This window comes from Mizuhopecten yessoensis, unplaced genomic scaffold (genome assembly GCF_002113885.1).
Source record: "Mizuhopecten yessoensis strain PY_sf001 unplaced genomic scaffold, ASM211388v2 scaffold489, whole genome shotgun sequence".
Classification (NCBI taxonomy): Eukaryota; Metazoa; Mollusca; class Bivalvia; order Pectinida; family Pectinidae; genus Mizuhopecten; species Mizuhopecten yessoensis.
This window is the reverse complement of record NW_018403572.1, coordinates 73,409-95,549: the sequence shown is the minus strand read 5'-3', so window position 1 is coordinate 95,549 and position 22,141 is coordinate 73,409. Positions and strand designations below refer to the sequence as shown.

The 22,141-nt window shown below is 39.6% G+C and overlaps 1 protein-coding gene across 1 annotated transcript in view; it reads left to right on the top strand.

Moving 5' to 3' along the window:
* Nucleotides 1–22,141, top strand: part of LOC110449923 (polycystic kidney disease protein 1-like 2) — a 141,469-nt gene that overhangs the window by 64,284 nt on the left and 55,044 nt on the right. The window contains exons 13-16 of the mRNA XM_021497099.1: nt 2,699–2,841; nt 8,596–8,674; nt 14,050–14,162; nt 15,759–15,887. Coding sequence (XP_021352774.1) covers nt 2,699–2,841; nt 8,596–8,674; nt 14,050–14,162; nt 15,759–15,887 — 464 coding nt within the window. The remainder of the gene's footprint in view (nt 1–2,698; nt 2,842–8,595; nt 8,675–14,049; nt 14,163–15,758; nt 15,888–22,141) is intronic.

Genomic DNA, 22,141 nt, shown 5'->3' with positions numbered 1-22,141 from the left:
ATGTAGGTTCCCCTTGATCCCTCGTTGTGTATGTTATATTTTGAGACTGATCATAAAAACAAAATGGATTAAAAGAAGAACTAAACAGATCTTTCTCATATTGCAATGATCGATTCTATTTCTTTCACATTAAGTACTGTACTAGTAAATATGTGAAATGACACATTCACTTTGAAGGTTGGCTTTCATACACATCAGTATTAAGTTTAGATCAAAAGTTACCTCAAGGTGCATTTACTGTTAACATGACTTGATCAAACAGATTAGAGGAAAGAAGAGAAAAGATCGAACTGACAAAGAACTAATGAAGATGGTACAATGGTGGGTGCCAAGATCCCTCTGGGATCTATTGTTTTTCATGGCAGCATCATTTTTAGGTCACCTAAGCTTTAGCACAAGTGTCCTATTGCTATCTGTCTTTGTCTGTCGTCGTCCGTCGTTCGTTAACATTTAAAATTTTCAACTTAAGCTGAAATACTGGCGAAGGTATTTCATTGATATTTCATGGAAATGTTACTGACATAATCTCCCTGACCAAGTGTTATTTTTCGGGTCGATCAGGAATCCAATATAGCCACGATTTTGAAAAACTATTTCAAACTTAAAAGTTCTGCTGGGCTGATATAACTGAAACTTGGTAGGAATGATAAACTCATGGTACTGACAAAGTGATGTTATTTTTTGGGTCGATCAGAAATCCAATATGGCTGTTTGCCACGGCCGCCATTTTGAAAAAGTATTTCAATATTAATTAAAAAGTCAAGTTCTGCTAGGCCGATTGAACTGAAATTTTGTAGGAATGATCGACTCATGGTCCTGACAAAGTGTTGTTTTTAATTGGGTTGATCAGAAATCCAATATGGCTGCCACAGTAGCCATTTTGAAAAATTATTTCAAACTTAAAGGGAAGTTCTACAGGGCCGATTTAACTGAAACTTGGTAGGAATGATTGACTCATGGTCCTGACAAAGTGTTGTTATTTTTCAGGTCGATCCAAATTCTAAAATGGCAGCCATTATGAAAAACTATTTCAAACTTAAAGTCAAGTTCTACTGCGCCGATTTAACTGAAACTTTGTAGGAATGATCAACTCTTGATCCTGACAAAGTGTTGTTATTTTTCGAGTCGATCAGAAAACCAATTTGGCTGTCACGGCCGCTATTTCGAAAAATAATTATTTCAAACTTAAAATCAAGTTCTAATTGGCTGATTTAACTGAAACTCTGTCTAGGAATGATTAGCTCATGGTCCTGACAAACTTAAATTGAAGTTATACTTAACTATTCTTTACTCAAATTGGTACATATTTCAACAACAAAAATATATATTGTAGGATTCAGGTGACCGTTAAGGCCCATGGGCCTCTTGTTGAACATAGCAAAAGTTTAGCTTCAGAATACTGGAAACATATATAAAGAGATCAGGCCTGTATGATCCCTCTCCTCTTTCAGTATGTTTTTTGTTTGTTTGTGTGGAGCATCCCTGGGCCTAGGGGATCACTGTACAATAGAAACAATGGTATGACCTTCATTGGAGCAGACATTTGGGAACTTAAAGAAAAATGACGGTTAAGCTTTAAATTGGCTATTCTTTTTCTGCACTGGTGAAAAGATTTAATCAATGTTGGTCTGGAGCATACTTGGGCTAATGTTGAACATTGTATACACGATTAAAAGGCCATGTTTAGATGTGAGGTACTATTTTTTGTCACATCACCACATAAAACAGTTGATGACTATTATAGGCCTATGGGCCACAAGTTAAAATCCTAGATACCATTAATGGGCAAGAAGAGACAAATACATCCATGCTACCTTCTTGGAATCTGACCTTAGGTATGGTGACCAGCTCACTGGGTATCCCCACCTTTTAATGATAGATACCATTTCTGGGCAAGAAGAGACAAATTCATCCGTGCTACCTTCTCGGAATCTGACCTTAGGTATGGTGACCAGGTCACTGGGTATCCCCATCCTTTAATGATAGACACCATTGCTGGGCATGAAGAGACAAATACATCCATGCTACCTTCTTGGATTCTGACCTTGTGTATGGTGACCAGGTCAGATTCCAAGAAGGGAGCATGGATGTATTTGTATCTTCATGCCCAGCAATTGTATCTATCATTAAAGGGGGGGGATACCCAGTGACCTTGTCACCATACCCAAGGTCAGATTCCGAGAAGGGAGCACGGATGAATTTGTCTCTTCTTGCCCAGAAATGGTCTCTATCATTAAAAGGTGGGGATACCCAGTGACCTTAGGTATGGTGACCAGGTCACTGGGTATCCCCACCTTTTAATGATAGATACCATTGCTGGGCATGAAGAGACAAATATATCCATGCTACCTTCTTGGAATCTGACCTTGTGTATGGTGACCAGGTCACTGGGTATCCCCACCCTTTAATGATAGATACCATTGCTGGGCATGACGAGACAAATACATCCATGCTACCTTCTTGGAATCTGACCTTGGGTATGGTGACCAGGTCACTGGGTATCCCCATCCTTTAATGAAAGGTATCTTTGCTGGGCTTGAAGGAAATACACTCATGTTACTTTGATTTCCCTTGTGACCTTGCAGAGCCCTGGGGAGTTTGTCCTTTTTGACGGATTTGGAAAAACCTGCGGAGTGAAGACAATTAAAGCACTCCAAAATGATGCAATAACTATACAATGTTTTTACATTTTTTTCAGAGTCTCATTTGTATAAAGGAAATGATACCAAAACAACTGGTTTTTATCTTGGTGAGGGCCTGGGAGAGAACCACACTGTTTCTCTAGTGTTTAGGGCTAAGGACGCTTACAATGCAGCTACAGACATAGACCTTTCTGTTGAGGTAAAGTATAAACAAAGGCAGTTCATTCTCCTGCAACAAAGTTAAAGGTGAATCAACTTGTCCATCTGTCTGTCTGTAGACAACATCCCTCCTCCATAGCTACTAATCTATTTTGATGAGACTTGGTGATGTACACATGCACGCTAAGTTAATCATGTAGTTGGTAATGTTAGTGGTTTTGTAAGACAATTTGGACTGAAAGTAACATGGTTTTGTAAGTCAATTCGGACTAAAGGTATCATGGTTTTGGGAGCGTCTGGTAATGTCTGTCTGTCATCACTTTGGACTGAAGGTATCATGGTTTTGTAAGTCAATTCGGACTAAAGGTATCATGGTTTTGGGATCGTCTGGTAATGTCTGTCTGTCATCACTTTGGACTGAAGGTATCATGGTTTTGGGAGCGTCTGGTAATGTCTGTCAACAATTTGGACTGAAGGTATCATGGTTTTGGGAGCGTCTGGTAACGTTTGTCTGTCATCACTTTGGTTTCTTCAAGATAACTTGATTAAATATCATTTCTTTTATTCCTATCCTTTATATCTGTCACATGGGGTGTTCGTTTGTCTGTAATGCTTGTCCACAGATCATACAAAGTTCAACATTGTTGCTAAAAATTGAGTTTTCCATTTATTTGCTTGTCTTGAGGATAACATACTTAATATACAGAATTATCACACTTATCTAAAACTTTGGTGTTTTGCGGCCCTTACCCTAGCAGATGCAAGGAATCTTGGGGGATGGGGGTCAGCCACATGGCGGGAGTCTTTTTGACCTGCCGGTAGTCTAGTTGAAAACTTACAATGCAAGCTTTCGAAATATCTATTATCTTTGAAAACAGATGTCTTCAAAAACAACTCCCTAAGCCACAATGTGCTGAGTCGATAGAGTCACTTGTCAGAAATTATCGGGATATTTAACCAAAAAGCACTCAAATACTACAGGCATGCAGTCAGAGGAACTGGTACCTATTCTACCCTTTAATGGATGTTAAATGGGGTCATAAACATGACTAATTTGGCCCCCTCATCTCTATTCAAGGATTCCTCTTCCCTTCTAACCCAGATTGATTCCTTGATTTTCCTCACTTTCAAGTTGTCCTCCCTTTCAAGTACTTTACAGTTTTTCCAGGCTATGATGTGGTTGTGTATGTTAGCATGGTCTGTAATGGCTAAACTTTGTATTGTTTCTCGTTGTATTTCTAGTTTAATGTTGCTGTTTCATGGTTTCTATGTCTTTTGTTGTTCTTTTAGGCGTGTCCCATTAAATTTCCGGACAGTTCCCCTTTCTTCAGCAATTTGTCTTTCAGATGAACTAATAGTTGTTGGATGGTGTTGCTGATGTGATGTTTGCGCAAAACTCTTGAATGTGCTTCAGACACCCCTTTTATGTATAGTGACAATGCATGCCAGTTATTTATAAATTCTCAAAAATATCTTTGGTTTTCATAGTTCAAGTTGAATACCATAGCCTATTATGGGCAAAGAGGGTTATCCCTATTTTCTTTCAAATAAAGGGAGACATTTTGTATTAGCACTGGTTATCTTCTTCTGGTTCTTCTAATCGCAACTTGTCCTGGCCATAAATTTTAAACCTTTAAAGATATCTTGATGAAACTTGAGGTATGCATTCATCACCCACAGAAGGTGTGCAGTGTACTAGAATTAGATCACTGACTTTTACCTCAAGGTAAAGGGTCAAATCAGTACAACATTTACAGTAAATTCATGTCCGGCTCATCAATTTTAAACCGTTAAAGATATCTTGATCAAACTTGAAGTATACCTGTATTACCAACAAACTTACCATATTTATATATCTTGGGAAGGCGGAATCTCTTACACTAAAATCGGGTCTTGTGCCCCACAGTATAAGTTCCATGTTATTATAGTCCCCCACCGTGAACTGGGGGAGGACTATAGTTTTGTGTCATGGTTGTCCGAACTTCTGCTATCTTGTCCAGGCTCTATCTTCTACACTACTTGTCACTGGAACTTCATACCTGGTGTATGGGTTCACCTTAGTGAGGCGGTGTGTCATGTATCAAAATAGGTCATTCTGTTTTTATCCCCCCACTTTCACCGAAATGGGGGATATTAATTTGGGTTTGTCTGTCTGTCTGTCTGTCACGCTTCGTTTCCGTGCAATAACTTAAACAAATGTTAACCAATTTTCTTCAAACTTGGTCACAGGTTTAAATGCCTTAAGGGCTCGGCCAAGTTCGATGACCAATAGCAGACCCCGTTTGGCGGAGTTATGGCCTCTTGAATAATGAAAAACCTCATTATCTGCCGTTTCTGTTCATTAACTCTGGCAAATATTATCCGATTGTCTTCAAGCTGAGTAACAGAGTCAATGCATTAAGTGCTCGGCCAAGTTTGACAACCACCCTTATTGGACTTTATTTGGCAGAGTTATGGACTTATGGATTAACGAAAAAAGTCATTATCTGCAGTTTCCACTTAATAACTCTAGCAAATTCCTTCGAACTTGATGACAATGTTTGTGTTCCTCTGTCTTTCCACCCATCTCGGGCACTCTTAGCTTTTCGTGTGATAGTTGCTGTAGATGCTGTAAGATGTTTCAACCAAATTCAAAATGCATATTCACCTCATGCTAAGTCTCCCAATCGATGTGATTTGTGCATATTTACGGATAATCACTGAGGTATAGGTTTTTTTTCCTTCAAGTTTCAAGCTATACATTATGTCTCAGAAGCACGATACTCACATGTTTAAACCTAACCTCAATAATGTTAACCTACAATATGTCCTGCAAGCGTGCGATATAAATTCCACGAATTAATTATTTGCTTGTTGACCTTTGACCTGCATCAAGGAAAAAGCTTGTCCGGGTTCTGTTTCCTACACTAGTTTATTAAGAATTTATCATCTGTGCATGCTTGGCATATATTTTCATATCCGATGGGGGACTGTAATTCGCCGAATTGTCTAATTATTTCACCTAGGTTGGCCAAACTTGCTGTAGTTATATATATTGGGAAGTAGGAGTGTCACATTCTGAATTTGGGTCTCATATGCCCTACTTTATAAATAAATATAGTCCTTTGTTAATTTCTAAGCCGCTCTTGGCGAGAGTCGAGCAGCTTATTAATTCTGTCCAGAGAACGAAATGACGGACCCACTTTCGTTCGGGGTGCGTGCGCATAATTCAGTCTTGCATGCTTCCGCTATATAGTTTCGTTATCGTAAATAGAAAAGTAGAATCTCTGATACTCACCTGTGGGTAACATAACGGTTTCTGATGCTCTTCTCCAAATAATAATCCATACTTTAAATAATTGCATTCTACGAGTGTTGTGGTGGTTAAATTCGTGCACTGGGTTTGAGCGTTTTAGCAACTCTGATTGAGGTCTGAGGAGTGTTACGCGTGTGAAACATATATATGATTCGAGAAAGCACATGTGAAGACTGTCAAGCATTGACGCTGTCTGCAGAATTAAGAAATATATATATATATATATATACTTATAAACCGTATGAGTGATGAAGTATAACCTTTATTTTGATGTTTCAAACGGGAACGTACTATGACATATCTTGCTTAGTTTGAAAAAGGTAATGGTACTGAGACGAGACGATATGTGAACCGTGTATGCTTATCAAACATTTCTGTAACCCAGCATGCTTTTTCTGGTGTATTTATTTATGAAAATGTAACAATTTAAGAACATGACACAACTGCTGCTGCTGTTTGACAAGAATTTGCGACGTGTCAAAATGTTATCCAATCCGGTGTAAGGGAAATAACTCTTACGTTGGTAAAGTCGCATTGAGAACATTTGTGAGATTTTGTATATTCAATGACAGTAAATAAAGTCAATACATATATTAATAATTATTATTAATATGAATAAAAAATAAATAAAAATAAAATACAATGTCTCTTTTCTTCATGTGTAACGTGCAACCCCTGGTAGCGTGTGTGCACCGTGTGAATCTCAATTATGACCGAGCTATCTGCTCTAGAAGCGATTGGGTTCCTCGGCTACCTGGCCGAGCAGTTGAACAATAACACTTAACAATATCAACAATATTTATAAATGAATACACATGTGGGCCAGAACAGTACCTCTGTCCTATCAACCCGTGCTGTCGAACCACGACACACGTCGCCTGGACGTACACAATCTCTCCAACCAGCAAATCAGAATGCTGACACTCCCAGCTCCAGGTATGGCCTTGCTACCCGAGCTGATCACTGACAGTCCCCAGGTACCCTGTCACCGAGCTGATCACTGGCAGCTCCGAGGCAACCTGTCACTGTCCACCACAGCACACAAGTACCAGATCAGCTGCGATCACGTACCATACTTGCCACTGAACACAACGTACAAAATAGCCACCAGAGTAGCCTTTGCAGGCAACCCCTTATGCACGAGCTTCTGGTATAGTATATTGCAGAGGTGTTCTTACCTTGTTCTGCTGTCTAGAATGTCTCTTGATATACTCTGTAGTTTTAATACAGCCAACCCCAAACCACTGGCATAAGCCTGCTTATATGTGGAAACCATTTTCAGGAACTCAAGGTACCAGGTCATTTGCATAATAATCACATTTATTCATTTATCAATAAGTATCCTACAACATACATGTATACAGAAATATGTCATATCCATTCCAAGTAATTAATAAAAGATTCTGGTAATATTGATTTTGATCAAACTTCGCTAATCATCAGTAATAAAGAGAAATCAATACAAATTTAGATTCCAAGAACGTTTACTTAACGTTTGTTCAAAGGGGAATCACTCTACCGAAAATCACATAATCATCACACATGCATGTTTTACCACTACTGTTAATTATCCTTCATTTAACAAGCACAAAATGCACCGATTGCCATTCTGCACGTAAATTCTCATGTCACATCATTGGAGGATGCTAAAGAATGAAAATTACAACAATGCGTCGCACTTAAAGAGGGTGAAAAAAGGGGAGAAGGAGAATGTTTTTAAGGCATCATTTAAGAGGTGATTGATTTTGGAACATTATCAAATGACCTGATTTTCAATTAGCAGAATACAGAACAAATATCTGAGGTATTATAGTAGATATTGATGCTGCAATGTGTTACTGAAGCAATTAAATTTAAAGTGGTGAGCGCCTTTAACGTCACACTGACATAGTTCTAGTTTATACTGAAGTTTGTCTATTGGCTAATAGGGGGAGACTTGAACAAAAACAAGTTTCTAGTTAATGGTTTGAAATACTGAAGCATTTCATTAATAACAAATATTTTTAAACACATGGTCTGTCATCAATCCATCTGAGCGTTTGTCAACCATCAACAATTTCTTTAAACAACTTCTTTTACTGATTGCAATTTATCGAGATTTGACTGCAAGCATCCCTATATTTACTGTGGATCAAAATTGTACAAATAGCTATAGTAAGGTTAACCCTCTCAGGAGGCTGTGTACACTTGTATATCACCACATTCAAAACTCTCTGAAACTAAATCTTAAGGTGATAGTAATATCTACCAATTCTGATCTGGTCTAAAACTTCCAATAGGTCGCAGATATATTGAACTCTGTAGATTGCAGGTATTTTGAAATTTCTCTGTTGCAGGTATTCTAATCTAATTGAAATTTCGGTATTGCCATCAGAGTTGATAAGTTATTTGCTTGACCAAAAATTGTAGAAAATGAGTAATTGTGAGTGTAACATTAAAATTATAAAGAAATTAAAAAAAGGATTTTTTTTAGTATTATTTTTGTTTTAATTTGTACAGGTACTACCTTACAGCTACTCAGATACTGGTGAAGACATCCTTGATTTTGTGCTGAGCACTTTTCTATCAGGAGAAACAGGTATTCTAGATCTGCAGGGTGATAGTCACCTTGTTTATTGGGTAGTTATTATTTAGGGGTGATTGTTGTTCTGATCAACAGTCATCCTACATTGTGGGGTGATTGTTGTTCTGTTGAACAGTAATCCTACATTGTGGGGTAAATGTTGTTCTGTTGAACAGTCCTCCTACATTGTGGGGTGGTGGTTGTTCTGTTGAACAGTCATCCTACATTGTGGGGTGATTGTTGTTCTGTTGAACAGTCATCCTACATTGTGGGGTGGTGGTTGTTCTGTTGAACAGTCATCCTACATTGTGGGGTGATTGTTGTGGGGTGATTGTTGTTCTGTTGAACAGCCATCCTACATTGTGGGGTGATTGTTGTTCTGTTGATCGGTCATTCTCCATTGTGGGGTGATTGTTGTTCTGTTGAAGAGTCATCCTACATTGTGGGGTGATTGTTGAACAGTCATCCTTCATTGTGGGGTAATTGTTGTTCTGTTGACCAGTTATCCTACATTGAGGGGTGATTGTTGTTCTGTTGAACAGTCATGCAACATTGTGGGGTAAATGTTGTTCTGTTGAACAGTCGTCCTACATTGTGGGGTGATTGTTCTGTTGAACAGTCATTCTACATTGTGGGGTGATTGTTGTTCTGTTGAGCGGTCATTCTACATTGTGGGGTGATTGTTCTGTTGAACAGTCATTCTACATTGTGGGGTGATTGTTGTTCTGTTGAACGGTCATCCTACATTGTGGGGTGATTGTTGTTCTGTTGAACGGTCATCCTACATTGTGGGGTAAATGTTGTTACATTGTGGGGTGATTATTGACATGTTGAACGGTCATCCTACATTGTGGGGTAAATGTTTTTCTGTTGAACAGTCGTCCTACATTGTGGGTTGATTGTTCTGTTGAACGGTTATCCTACATTGTGGGGTGATTGTTATTCTGTTGAACAGTTATCCTACATTGTGGGGGGATTGTTGTTCTGTTGAAGGAACATCCTACATTGGGCGGTGATTGTTGTTCTGTTGAACAGTCATCCTACCTTGTGGGGTGATTGTTGTTCTGTTGAACAGCCATCCTACATTGTGGGGTGATTGTTGTTCTGTTGAACAGTAATCCTACATTGTGGGGTAAATGTTGTTCTGTTGAACAGCCATCCTACATTGTGGGGTGATTGTTGTTCTGTTGAGCGGTCATTCTACATTGTGGGGTGATTGTTCTGTTGAACGGTCATCCTACATTGTGGGGTAAATGTTGTTACATTGTGGGGTGATTATTGACATGTTGGACAGTCATCCTACATTGTGGGGTGATTATTCACATGTTGAACAGTCATCCTACATTGTGGTGTGATTATTGACATGTTGAACAGTCATCCTACATTGTTGGGTGATTGTTGACATGTTAAATGGTCATACTACATTGTGGGATGATTGTTGTTCTGTTGAACAGTTGGGGTGATTGTTGTTCTGTTGAACAGTCCTCCTTCATTGTGGGGTGATTGTTGTTCTGTTGAAGAGTCATCTTACATTGTAGGATGATTGTTGTTCTGTTGAACAGTCATCCTTCATTGTAGGGTGATTGTTGTTCTGTTGAACAGTCATCCAACATTGTGGGGTAAATGTTGTTCTGTTGAACAGCCATCCTACATTGTGGGGTGATTGTTGTTCTGTTGAAGAGTCATCTTACATTGTAGGGTGATTGTTGTTCTGTTGAACAGACATCCTACATTGTGGGGAGATTGTTGACATGTAAAACAGTCATCCTACATTGTTGGGTGATTGTTGACATGTTAAATGGTCATCCTCCATTGTGGGATGATTGTTGTTCTGTTGAACAGTCATCCTTCATTGTGGGGAAATTGTTGTTCTGTTGAACAGACATCCTTCATTGTGGGGTAATTGTTGTTCTGTTGACCAGTTATCCTACATTGAGGGGTGATTGTTGTTCTGTTGAACAGTCGCCCTACATTGTGGGGTGATTGTTTCATGTTGAAAAGTCATCCTACATTGTGGGGTGATTGTTGGCATGTAGAACAGTCATCCTACATTGTTGGGTGATTGTTGACATGTTAAATGGTCATACTACATTGTGGGATGATTGTTGTTCTGTTGAACAGTTGGGGTGATTGTTGTTCTGTTGAACAGTCATGCAACATTGTGGGGTAAATGTTGTTCTGTTGAACAGTCATCCTACATTGTGGTCATCCTACATTGTGGGGTGGTGGTTGTTCTGTTGAACAGTCATCCTACATTGTGTGGTAAATGTTGTTCTGTTGAACAGTCATCCTTCATTGTGGGGTGATTGTTTTTCTGTTGAACAGTCATCCTACATTGTGGTGTGATTGTTGTTCTGTTGAACAGTCATCCTTCATTGAAGGGTGATTGTTGTTCTGTTGAACAGTCATCTTACATTGTAGGGTGATTGTTGTTCTGTTGAACAGTCATCCTACGTTGTGGGGTGGTGGTTGTTCTGTTGAACAGTCATCCTACATTGCGGGGTGGTGGTTGTTCTGTTGAACAGTCATCCTACATTGCGGGGTGGTGGTTGTTCTGTTGAACAGTCATCCTACATTGCGGGGTGGTGGTTGTTCTGTTGAACAGTCATCCTACATTGTTGGGTGATTGTTGTTCTGTTGAACAGTCATGCAACATTGTGGGGTAAATGTTGTTCTGTTGAACAGCCATCCTACATTGTGGGGTGATTGTTGTTCTGTTGAAGAGTCATCTTACATTGTAGGATGATTGTTGTTCTGTTGAACAGTCATCCTTCATTGTAGGGTGATTGTTGTTCTGTTGAACAGACATCCTACATTGTGGGGAGATTGTTGACATGTAAAACAGTCATCCTACATTGTTGGGTGATTGTTGTTCTGTTGAAGAGTCATCTTACATTGTAGGGTGATTGTTGTTCTGTTGAACAGACATCCTACATTGTGGGGAGATTGTTGACATGTAAAACAGTCATCCTACATTGTTGGGTGATTGTTGACATGTTAAATGGTCATCCTACATTGTGGGATGATTGTTGTTCTGTTGAACAGTCATCCTACATTGTGGGGTAAATGTTGTTCTGTTGAACAGTCATCCTTCATTGTGGGGTGATTGTTTTTCTGTTGAACAGTCATCCTACATTGGGGGGTGATTGTTGACATGTAAAACAGTGATCCTACATTGTTGGGTGATTGTTGACATGTTAAATGGTCATACTACATTGTGGGATGATTGTTGTTCTGTTGAACAGTTGGGGTGATTGTTGTTCTGTTGAACAGCCATCCTACATTGTGGGGCGATTGTTGACATGTAAAACAGTCATCCTACATTGTTGGGTGATTGTTGACATGTTGAATGGTCATCCTACATTGTGGGGTGATTGTTGTTCTGTTGAACAGTCATTCTACATTGCGGGGTGATTGTTGTTCTGTTGAACAGTCATCCTACATTGTGGGGTGATTGTTGACATGTAAAACAGTCATCATACATTGAGGGGTGATTGTTGTTCTGTTGAACAGTCACCCTACATTGTGGGGTGATTGTTTCATGTTGAAAAGTCATCCTACATTGTGGGGTGATTGTTGTTCTGTTGAACAGTCATCCTACATTGTGGGGTAATTGTTGTTCTGATAAACAGTCATTCTACATTGTGGGTAATTATTGACATGTTGAACAGCCATCCTACATTGTTGGGTGATTGTCGATAGGTTGGTTGTCATTGTTGGGTGATTGTTGATAGGTTGGTTGTCATTGTTGGGTGATTGTTGATAGGTTTGTTGTCATTGCTGGGTGATTGTTGATAGGTTTGTGGTCATTGTTTGGTGATTGTTGATAGGTTGGTTGTCATTGTTGGGGGATAGTTGATAGGTTGGTTGTCATTGTTGGGCGATTGTTGATAGGTTGGTTGTCCTTGTTGGGTGATTGTTGATAGGTTGGTGGTCATTGTTGGGTGAATGTTGATAGGTGTGTGGTCATTGTTTGGTGATTGTTGATAGGTTAGTCATCATTGTTGGGTGATTGTTGATAGGTTGTTTGTCATTGTTGGGTGATTGTTGATAGGATGGTTGTCATTGTTGGGTGATTGTTGATTGGTTGGTTGTCATTGTTGGGTGATAGTTGATATGTTGGTTGTCATTGTTGGGTGATTGTTGCTAGGTTGGTTGTCATTGTTGGGTGAATGTTGATAGGTTTGTGGTCATTGTTTGGTGATTGTTGCTAGGTTGGTTGTCATTGTTGGGTGATTGGTTATAGGTTGGTGGTCATTGTTGGGGGATTGTTGATAGGTTGGTGGTCATTGTTGGGGGATTGTTGATAGGTTGGTGGTCATTGTTGGGGGATTGTTGATAGGTTGGTCATCATTGTTGGGGGATTGTTGATAGGTTGGGTGTCAGTGTTGGGTGATTGTTGATAGGTTGGTCATCGTTGTTGGGTGATTGTTGATAGGTTGGTCATCGTTGTTGGGTGATTGTTGATAGGTTGGTCATCATTGTTGGGAGATTGTTGATAGGTTGGTTGTCATTGTTGGGCGATTGTTGATAGGTTGGTTGTCATTGTTGGGGGATAGTTGATAGGTTGGTTGTCATTGTTGGGTGAGTGTCATTGTTGGGTGATTGTTGATAGGGTGGTCGTCATTGTTGGGTGATTAGTTGTCATTGTTTGGTGATTGTTGATAGGTTGGTTGTCATTGTTGGGTGATTGTTGATAGGTTGGTCGTCATTGTTGGGTGAATGTTGATAGGTTTGTGGTCATTGTTTGGTGATTGTTGATAGGTTGGTGGTCATTGTTGGGTGATTGTTGATAGGTTGGTTGTCATTGTTGGGTGATAGTTGATAGGTTGGTTGTCATTGTTGGGTGATTGTTGATAGGTTGGTTGTCATTGTTGGGTGATAGTTGATAGGTTGGTTGTCATTGTTGGGTGATTGTTGATAGGTTGGTCGTCATTGTTGGGTGATTAGTTGTTATTGTTGGATGATTGTTGGCCAATGGCAAACCTAAATGGTGAATTATGATGGCTCTCATCATGACAGGCATCAGGGTCGGAACCAGAAGGGGTCAAATAGGCTTAAATGTTAACAATCTTTTTCTTCAGACCTAGCCACCTAGAATCAAATACAGTTATACTCTTCATGGATGAAAATTAAGTTTCTAAGATACTTTATCAAGCTTGTGACCTTCAATAACCATGGGTCACCTATTCTCCCGGGGCAGTTGTAAAGTTTACAATGGTTTAAACCGAGTGATGCTTTGATCCATAAAATGTAATGCTATCTATATCCTGTATTATAAATTTGTTATAAAGTTTAGATATTGACCCATTTTAAAATGGATTTGCATTGACTACAGGTGTGCAATACAGGTCCAGTTTGTTAAGACATGTAACCCACCTTTGTTCTAGCTGATACATCAGGGCTGACAATAGAGACCATTGGAATCCTTGGAAATGCCATCAACGTAGATACAACTGTCAACAACACTGGTGATGCAAATAGACTACAGCAAAGGAGCGAGGTATTGTTGGGTGAATTATGTCTGGCCTTCCATGGTGAGAGTTGAGGTGAGATCCTGTAGTCATCATGGCATAGAATTTACAAAGAGGTTGATTCCTCTCTCCGGTCACTGCTGCACCAACCTTTGTTTGGACAGGCACTACAGTGTCTACATGATGTGGTAATAACATTCAAGTTAGGTAGTACTATGAAAGTCAGATGTCACTGAAAAGTACATCTCCAACACAAACATGTGAAGATATTAGCCAGTTCTTGATAAGAACCTCTGGTTATATTGTCAGATTGTATTGATTGTAGGATTTGTAAATCTATGTGACGTACCTTGGCTTTTTGTAGTAAGATAGGTTACTATATCAAATGTTGTATGTTATAATGTTGTAAGATAGATCTCGGTTGATGACAGAGGTATTGTCGGGGAACATCATTTCTGTAACATACTTACAAACATGACTTTTGTGTCGCCTGCGAAAAGCTGGTGACACATAGGTATTGCTTTGTCGGCGGCGGCGGCGTCGTCCAAACAGAGGTTTTCGTGCAATAACTTGAGTTTCCTTGCGCCGATCAAACTCAAACTTCATGCAGTGCTTCCTTACCAAAAGTGCTTGCTTGGGATTGCTTTTCAGGTCTAAAGGTCAAAGGTCAAGGTCACTTACTATAAATAGAAAATCTGTTTTCGTGCGATAACTTGAGTTTCCTTTGGCCGATCAAACTCAAACTTCATGCAGTGCTTCCTTACCAAAAGTGCTTGCTTTGGATTGCTTTTCAGGTCCGAAGGTCAAAGGTCAAGGTCACTGTTACTATAAATAGAAACTTCACTAAAACTGTATACTGGACGGCTTCGATCTACCACTTGACCCACCGTGTATACCTCTGAAATGCCGTCTTACTCCAAATGTTATTGACAACACTAGCTGTTTAACATCATAATCCACAAGTTTATTCATTTATTTATGGGAAACCATCTGACAAATCATACAAATTAAACTTGGAATTGAGACAATGAGTATCCATAGCAATTCCTTAAAACTTCCAGGAATAACAGATTATATAACAAAATGATGTCATCCGAAAACATTATCTATGATTATTGCTTACTTTTAACATTATTTCTTGAAATGAAAAGTGTATCTATTTCTTCGTAATCTCCCAGCTTCCTGCGCAGGTGACACATCCACTTCTGTGGAATTCTTGTTGTCATAAAGGGTTGATGTCAATTAATAACAAGGTTTACTGTCACAATCCAAAATGCTAATTGTCCTTTGTTTAAAAATGTTGTTCACACTACTTCTCCAAAAGTTCTGCATGGGCCAGACTTTGAATCATACTTGATACATGTAACACTTGCATTGAGATGAATTATTGTGAATAAAGTTTATAAGTTGGAGTTACCTCCCCATTTATGAAGTTATGCCCTTTCGTTTAAAATGTTCTGGAAAGAACTATTTCTATAGTTCTTGGTGCAGGCAGGGGTTTATATGTGTGCCATTCTGACGACACTTAAGTTTAATCCTGTACAATAACTGATTTAAATGCAATCTTAACTCCACTCATACATATGTATCAAATCAAATTTTTATTTAAGCATTTCCTTTGACAGATACGTGAGTCGTTGACCCAGTCCCTACTTCATGCCGAAATCACACCAAACTTTGATGTGGTCAACCAGGTTGTCCAAGTACTGGACAGTCTAGTCAAGGTCAAGGAGGAGGTCACAGAGAAACAGCAGGTACAGGATTGATTGTTATGTACTTCAATGTAACAGATGTATTTCACACTAATGTTCAGTTAAGTTACAAAGAACAATCTGGTCACTTGCTACTGTCTCAGCTAGAGGAACTGACAGAGGTGAACCATCTAGTCACTTGTTACAGACTCAGCTAGGGACACTGACAGAGGTGAACCATCTAGTCACTTGTTACTGACTCAGCTAGAGTTATGTCACAGTGGTGAACCAACTGGTCACTTGTTACTGACTCACTCAGCTAGAGTTATGTCACAGTGGTGAACCATCAATTCACTTGTTACAGTCTCAGCTAGAGTTATGTCACAGTGTTGAACCAACTGGTCATTTGTTACTGACTCAGCTAGAGTTATGTCACAGTGGTGAACCATTAAGTCACCTGTTACAGTCTCAGCTAGAGTTATGTCACAGTGGTGAACCATCAAGTCACTTGTTACAGTCTCAGCTAGAGTTATGTCACAGTGTTGAACCAACTGGTCACGTGTTACAGTCTCAGCTAGAGTTATGTCACAGTGGTGAACCATGAAGTCACCTGTTACAGTCTCAGCTAGAGTAAGGTCACAGTGGTGAACCATTAAGTCACCTGTTACAGTCTCAGCTAGAGTTATGTCACAGTGGTGAACCATCTAGTCACCTGTTACAGTCTCAGCTAGAGGCTAGAGTGATGATACTTTGCATGTAGCCTAATGGAATAACTATCTATTGAGTAATTCAAAGGATGACATTGACCTACTTTCCAAGTTAAAAATTTGTTTAATTCAGAGTAAGGAACTGCTAATGATCAGTTGGTTTAGGGTCATGATATTTAATGCAGTATGTTTGGATGAAGGAAAAGCAAGTCTGTTGAAATGCATGATTTTGACCATCTTAAACTTTCAAGTTCACATTTGCCCATTGTGTTAAAATCTTTAAGTGGCTTCTTCTGAATAGCAAAGTGGCATAGGGTCAGTCAATATATTTGGAATGATGGACTTTCTTGTTTGTTCAAATATATGTGGCCTTATCCATCCAACCTTGAATGTCACAGGATCAAATAAAATCAGTTAAAATCTTCCCCAGAAGATCAATAAAGAAGTCGAGTGAATAATATTTAGCCTGTAATGTTACATCTACATGACAAGTTTGTTTAAATATGTTTGACCTCGACTCAATTTCAATGTGACATATATGTGTTTGCATTGAATAAGAGGATAACCAAAACTGGTTGTTAATTACCATCAAATGCGTGACAATCTTTCTGCATTGGCGTTATCTCGGCCACCACGATGATACTCGATGGTATAATGAAACTGCTGGAGAGCAATAGCCCACCTCAGAAGTCTCTGCATTGTTGTTTTGTTCTGTCCAGCCGTTTCAACTGGTTGTGGTCAGTTCGAATGGTGAACTTTACCCTACTTACATGACAGGCAAACGATTCAACACTCCACACGATGGCAGAATAGTTCTGTTCTCGTGGTAATAACTTCCTACTGATGTAAGCATTCGGGTGTTCCTCGCTGTTAATAACCTGACCAGCTCCAATGGCTATACATTGCTGGCATCAGTCTGTATTGTGAACAGTTCTCAGAAATCCGGATTCGCGATTACTGGTGCCTTGGTCATTGCGTCCTTAAGATTATTGAATGCAGCCGTGCTACCATCTGTCCAGCGAAGTTGCCTTGGATAATCTGTATTGTGAACGGTATTGTGATGGTTGGCTATTCAATTAAATCACCCTGCGTCCGCTGTCCGTCCGTCGTCCGTCCTTAGATAATTCTTGTTATCGCTATTTCTTATGAAGTACCAGAGGGATCTTTCTCAAATTTTATACGTAGGTTCCCCTTGGTCCTTAGCTGTGCAGGGCAACTTTTGAGACTGATCGGATAAACAACATGGCCCACAGGCAGCCATCTTGGATTTTGATAATGAAAGTTTGTGATCGCTTTTTCTCAAGAAGTACCAGGGCAGCCATCTTGAATTTTGATAGTGAAAGTTCGTTATCGCTATTTCTCAAGAAGTGCCAGAGGGATCTTTCTCAAATTTTATACGTAGGTTCCCCTTGGACCAAAGCTGTGCAGGTCAACTTTTGAGACTGATCAGTTAAACAACATGGCAGACAGGCAGCCATCTTGGATTTTGATAGTGAAAGTTTGTTATCGCTATTTCTCGGGAAGTACCAGAGGAATCTTTCTCAAATTTTATATCTAGGTTCCCCTTGATCTCTCGTTGTGCATGTTATATTTTGAGACTGATCATAAAAACAAAATGGATTAAAAGAAGAACTAAACAGATCTTTCTCATATTGCAATAATCGATTCTATTTCTTTCACATTAAGTACTGTACTAGTAAATATGTGAAATGACAAACTCACTTGGAAGGTTGGCTTTCATACACATTAGTATTAAGTTTAGATCAAAAGTTACCTCAAGGTGCATTTACTGTTAACAAGACTCGATCAAACAGATTAGAGAAAAGAAGAGAAAAAGATCGAACTGACAAAGCACTAATGAAGATGGTACAAAGGTGGGCGCCAAGATCCCTCTGGGATCTCTTGTTTTGTTTGTGGGAGAGGAAAATCCACCATAGCTAGACAGTACAGCTCCTCCTAACCAAATTGACACTTTGGGGGTTTAACTGTAAGCCCACTGTCTCTTAGTCGGTCCAGGACAGCCTGGACATGTAATGGGTGATCTTGCCATGTACAGTTGTGGGATCACATAACGTTACACCATGTGCGGTGTGTGAACGATGTGTGCACGATGTGCGAATAATAAAAAGTTGGACGATCATTGCTTTCGCACATTTGTGTGCACGATGGACGAACGTTGTGCGATAACAATCGTGGTTGGTGTAAATTGAGGAATGCCTTAACAATATATACGGTTTTGTGTTTAATCATATAAACTTGATATCTACGTATGTTTCTATATTCTACCTACATCTGTAAGCTTATCTTTATGTCTATAAAATTAGAAATTGTGTTTTCGGTATTTTTTAAACGACCTTAATCGACACATGTAAGGTGAAGGGGAGCTATAGGCAAACCGAATGCAAATAACAAATACTAAACGTCCAGTTGTGTTTTCATTACAGTCATACGGTATTGCATATCAGCTCTATGTGTCAGGTACAGGCCAGGTAAAACTCTGGTCACTCATCAAATTGTTATTTACCTGTTCTGTTGCCGAGGAGCCAAACTCATTCTTGACAGTCTAACGGTCACTGTATACTGTGTAACACAATGTAAAATGTACATAATCTAAATTATAGTGATGAGAGAGTTACAGTAATATATACTGTGTACATTATTGCATACGAGCCCTTCCGTATTGTTTTTCATTCCGTAAGATTGAACTACAAATTGTACTGTAAAACTGTACATATAATCTTTATTACTGTGATGAGATATTACAGTAATACATACAGTTTTAATTATTTCATACGAGCTTTCCTTATTTTTTTCATTTCCTAATATTGAACTACAAATTGTACTCAATCTCACAACGGGGCGATTGATCATTAAACCTGGACGGTGTGTGAACGATGTATGCACGGTGTGCGCACGCTATTTTTGGGGCGTTGTGCGGTCACACAACTGTATCACTATATGCCACAATGTCATCAAAGAAGGCGATGACATTTTGTACCCTCGCCAATACTTTGTCCATCATCCGTGCGAATGTCGCAGGTGCTGTTTTCATCCAAAAAGGCATTACCTTGAATTGGTATTGACCAAATTCTGTCACGAATGCGGACTTCTCTTGACAATCTTGCGATAGAGGTATCTGCCAATATCCTTTTGCTAAATCCATGGTACTGAGGTGTTTTGCTGTGCCTACCTTCTCAAACATCTCAGGAGTTGGATACCCATCACACACAGTCACGCCATTGAGCTTTCTATAATCCACACAGAGCCGTGTCGTGATATCTTTCTTGTCCACCATTATGATCGGAGATGAGTAAGGGCTTGATGATGGTGTGATGTAACCACGCTCCAACATATCATCCAGCATTGTTTTCACTTCCTGTTTCTTAGCCTGTGGAATTCTATAAGGCTGCTGTCTGATAGGTTTCTCAGGGTTAGGATTGATGACGTCATTGTAGTCCTCACAAAGCTGACGTACCTCCTGGCGTTGTGATTTGTCCAAAGTCTTAATATCCATTATGTCCTCCAATGTTGTGTTGAAACCATTGAAGTCCGGATCAGCGAGATCACTGGACAAACATATGACATGTTGAGCAGCTCTGTTGTATTTACACAACAGATTGATATGGTAAACGCTTACAACGTCCACCAACATTAACCTCATAGTTAACGTCACTGACTTTCCTTATCACTTGGTTAAGTCCTTTCCATTATGCCACCATTTTTGAACTGTCAGACGGCAGTAATAACAGAACTTCGTCACCAGGTCTAAGCTCCCGTGTAGTGGCGTTCCTGTCGTACCACTGTTTTGTCTTCTGCTGTTTGATGGTCAGGTTTTCACGTACCGTATCTGTGATAATTTTGAGCCTTTCTCGCATTTGAACAATATGATCAATTACAGATTTCTTAACTTCGCCTTCTCCTGCCATGGCTTGCTCTAAAATCTGTAATGGTCCCCTTACTGGCCAACCATAAAGCATTTTGAATGGAGAGAATTCTGTCTCCTCATGTGGTACCTGTATATGCGAACAATGCATATCCCATGCCTCTTCATTTGATGTGCAGAGTTTTTTTTAACTCAGCTTTGAGAGTTGCATTAAATCTCTCTACTTTCCCGTTAGCTTGTGGATGATTGATAGGGGGATGTTGTTATACCTTTGAACCCCAGCACTTGGTAGAGTTCCTGTAGCATTTTTGAGGTGAAGTTCATGCCTTGATCCGTAAGGATAGTTCGAGGCACTCCAACCCTGCTGAATAGTTCTACCAGTGTGTCAGCAACAGTTTTGGCATCTACATTTTTTTAACACAAATACCTCGGGGTATCTCGTTGCATCATCCATTATAGATAGTGGGAATAAATCTGTTTTCCTTCTTTGTACGGGACAATGTTCCTACCACATCCATTGAGATTTTATGAAATGGCTCCCTGATGATTGGTGGTTGTCCCATGGGAGCTTTCTCATCACTCCGTCTCCTGGCTGTCTTCTAATATACATCACAGGTACCACAATACTTCTGTATGTCCCTAACGATGCCTGGCCAGTAGAAAGACGCTAGCACTCGCTCTTTGGTTTTCTCTGCTCCAATTTAATGACATTGAGACGTAGTGCCTCAGGTATAGCACTACCTGAATTCCATGATGAATTCTGTCACTGGACATCCATTTTCTACGGAGAATGTCATTCTCCCAGTACAGAGCATTACTGTCGTCAAGTACTAATTCTGCTGATTGCGCGGCTTTTCAACGGATGTTGGCAAGAGTTGGGTCTTCCTGTTGACACAACTAGGGTCAACTATATCCTCCCAAATCAAAGTTATGGCTGAGCCAGTGTCTTTGACAAAACAGATATCACGGCCATTGACTTCTCCAGGAACATGGATAAGTCCTCCTGTGTACTGTCGCACGAAAAATCCTTCAAGATTTTACCCTGTTTTGTTTTTAGGGCATTTCCTAGCAAAATGTCCATACTTGTTACAGTTGTAACACTGCACATTTTTCATCTGTTCCGATGATTTTTCCTTTCTCTGGTCTCTTTCAGAGTTTGAAGTTTTCACATTAGGAGCTTTACCTTGTGTTGGCTTTGGTGAATTCCTCTCCGGTAGAATAAAATCCTCCGCGGCTTCAACAATACTACTTGACCCTTTGTTACGGCGTATCCATCATGCTTGTGATGCTGGCAATGCGCTCAGAAAGAATTCTTCCTTAAATATTTCTGTGATATCCCTCGCCGAATCAATAAATCTGACAAGATATTGTTCAATTCTTGCCATGAGTCCTCTGTATGTCTCCTGTGGTTCCTTTTGTACCGACTGCAGTTGTTTGAAATACTGTAGGGTCTTTTCCCTGGATACCTTCCAATCAGTTCCTTACTGAGTTCCTCCAAGGATCCATGAGCTTGTATGGCTGCCTCTCAGTGTAAGCAATGTTCTCAGATTTAACATTTTTAGGTCACCTGAGCTTTAGCTCAAGTGACCTATTGCTATCCGTTTTCGTCCGTCGTCGTCCGTTAACATTTTACATTTCAAACTTAAAGTCAAGTTCTGCTGGGCCGATTGAACTGAAAGTTGGTAGGAATGATCGCCTCATGGTCCTGACAAAGTGTTGTTATTTTT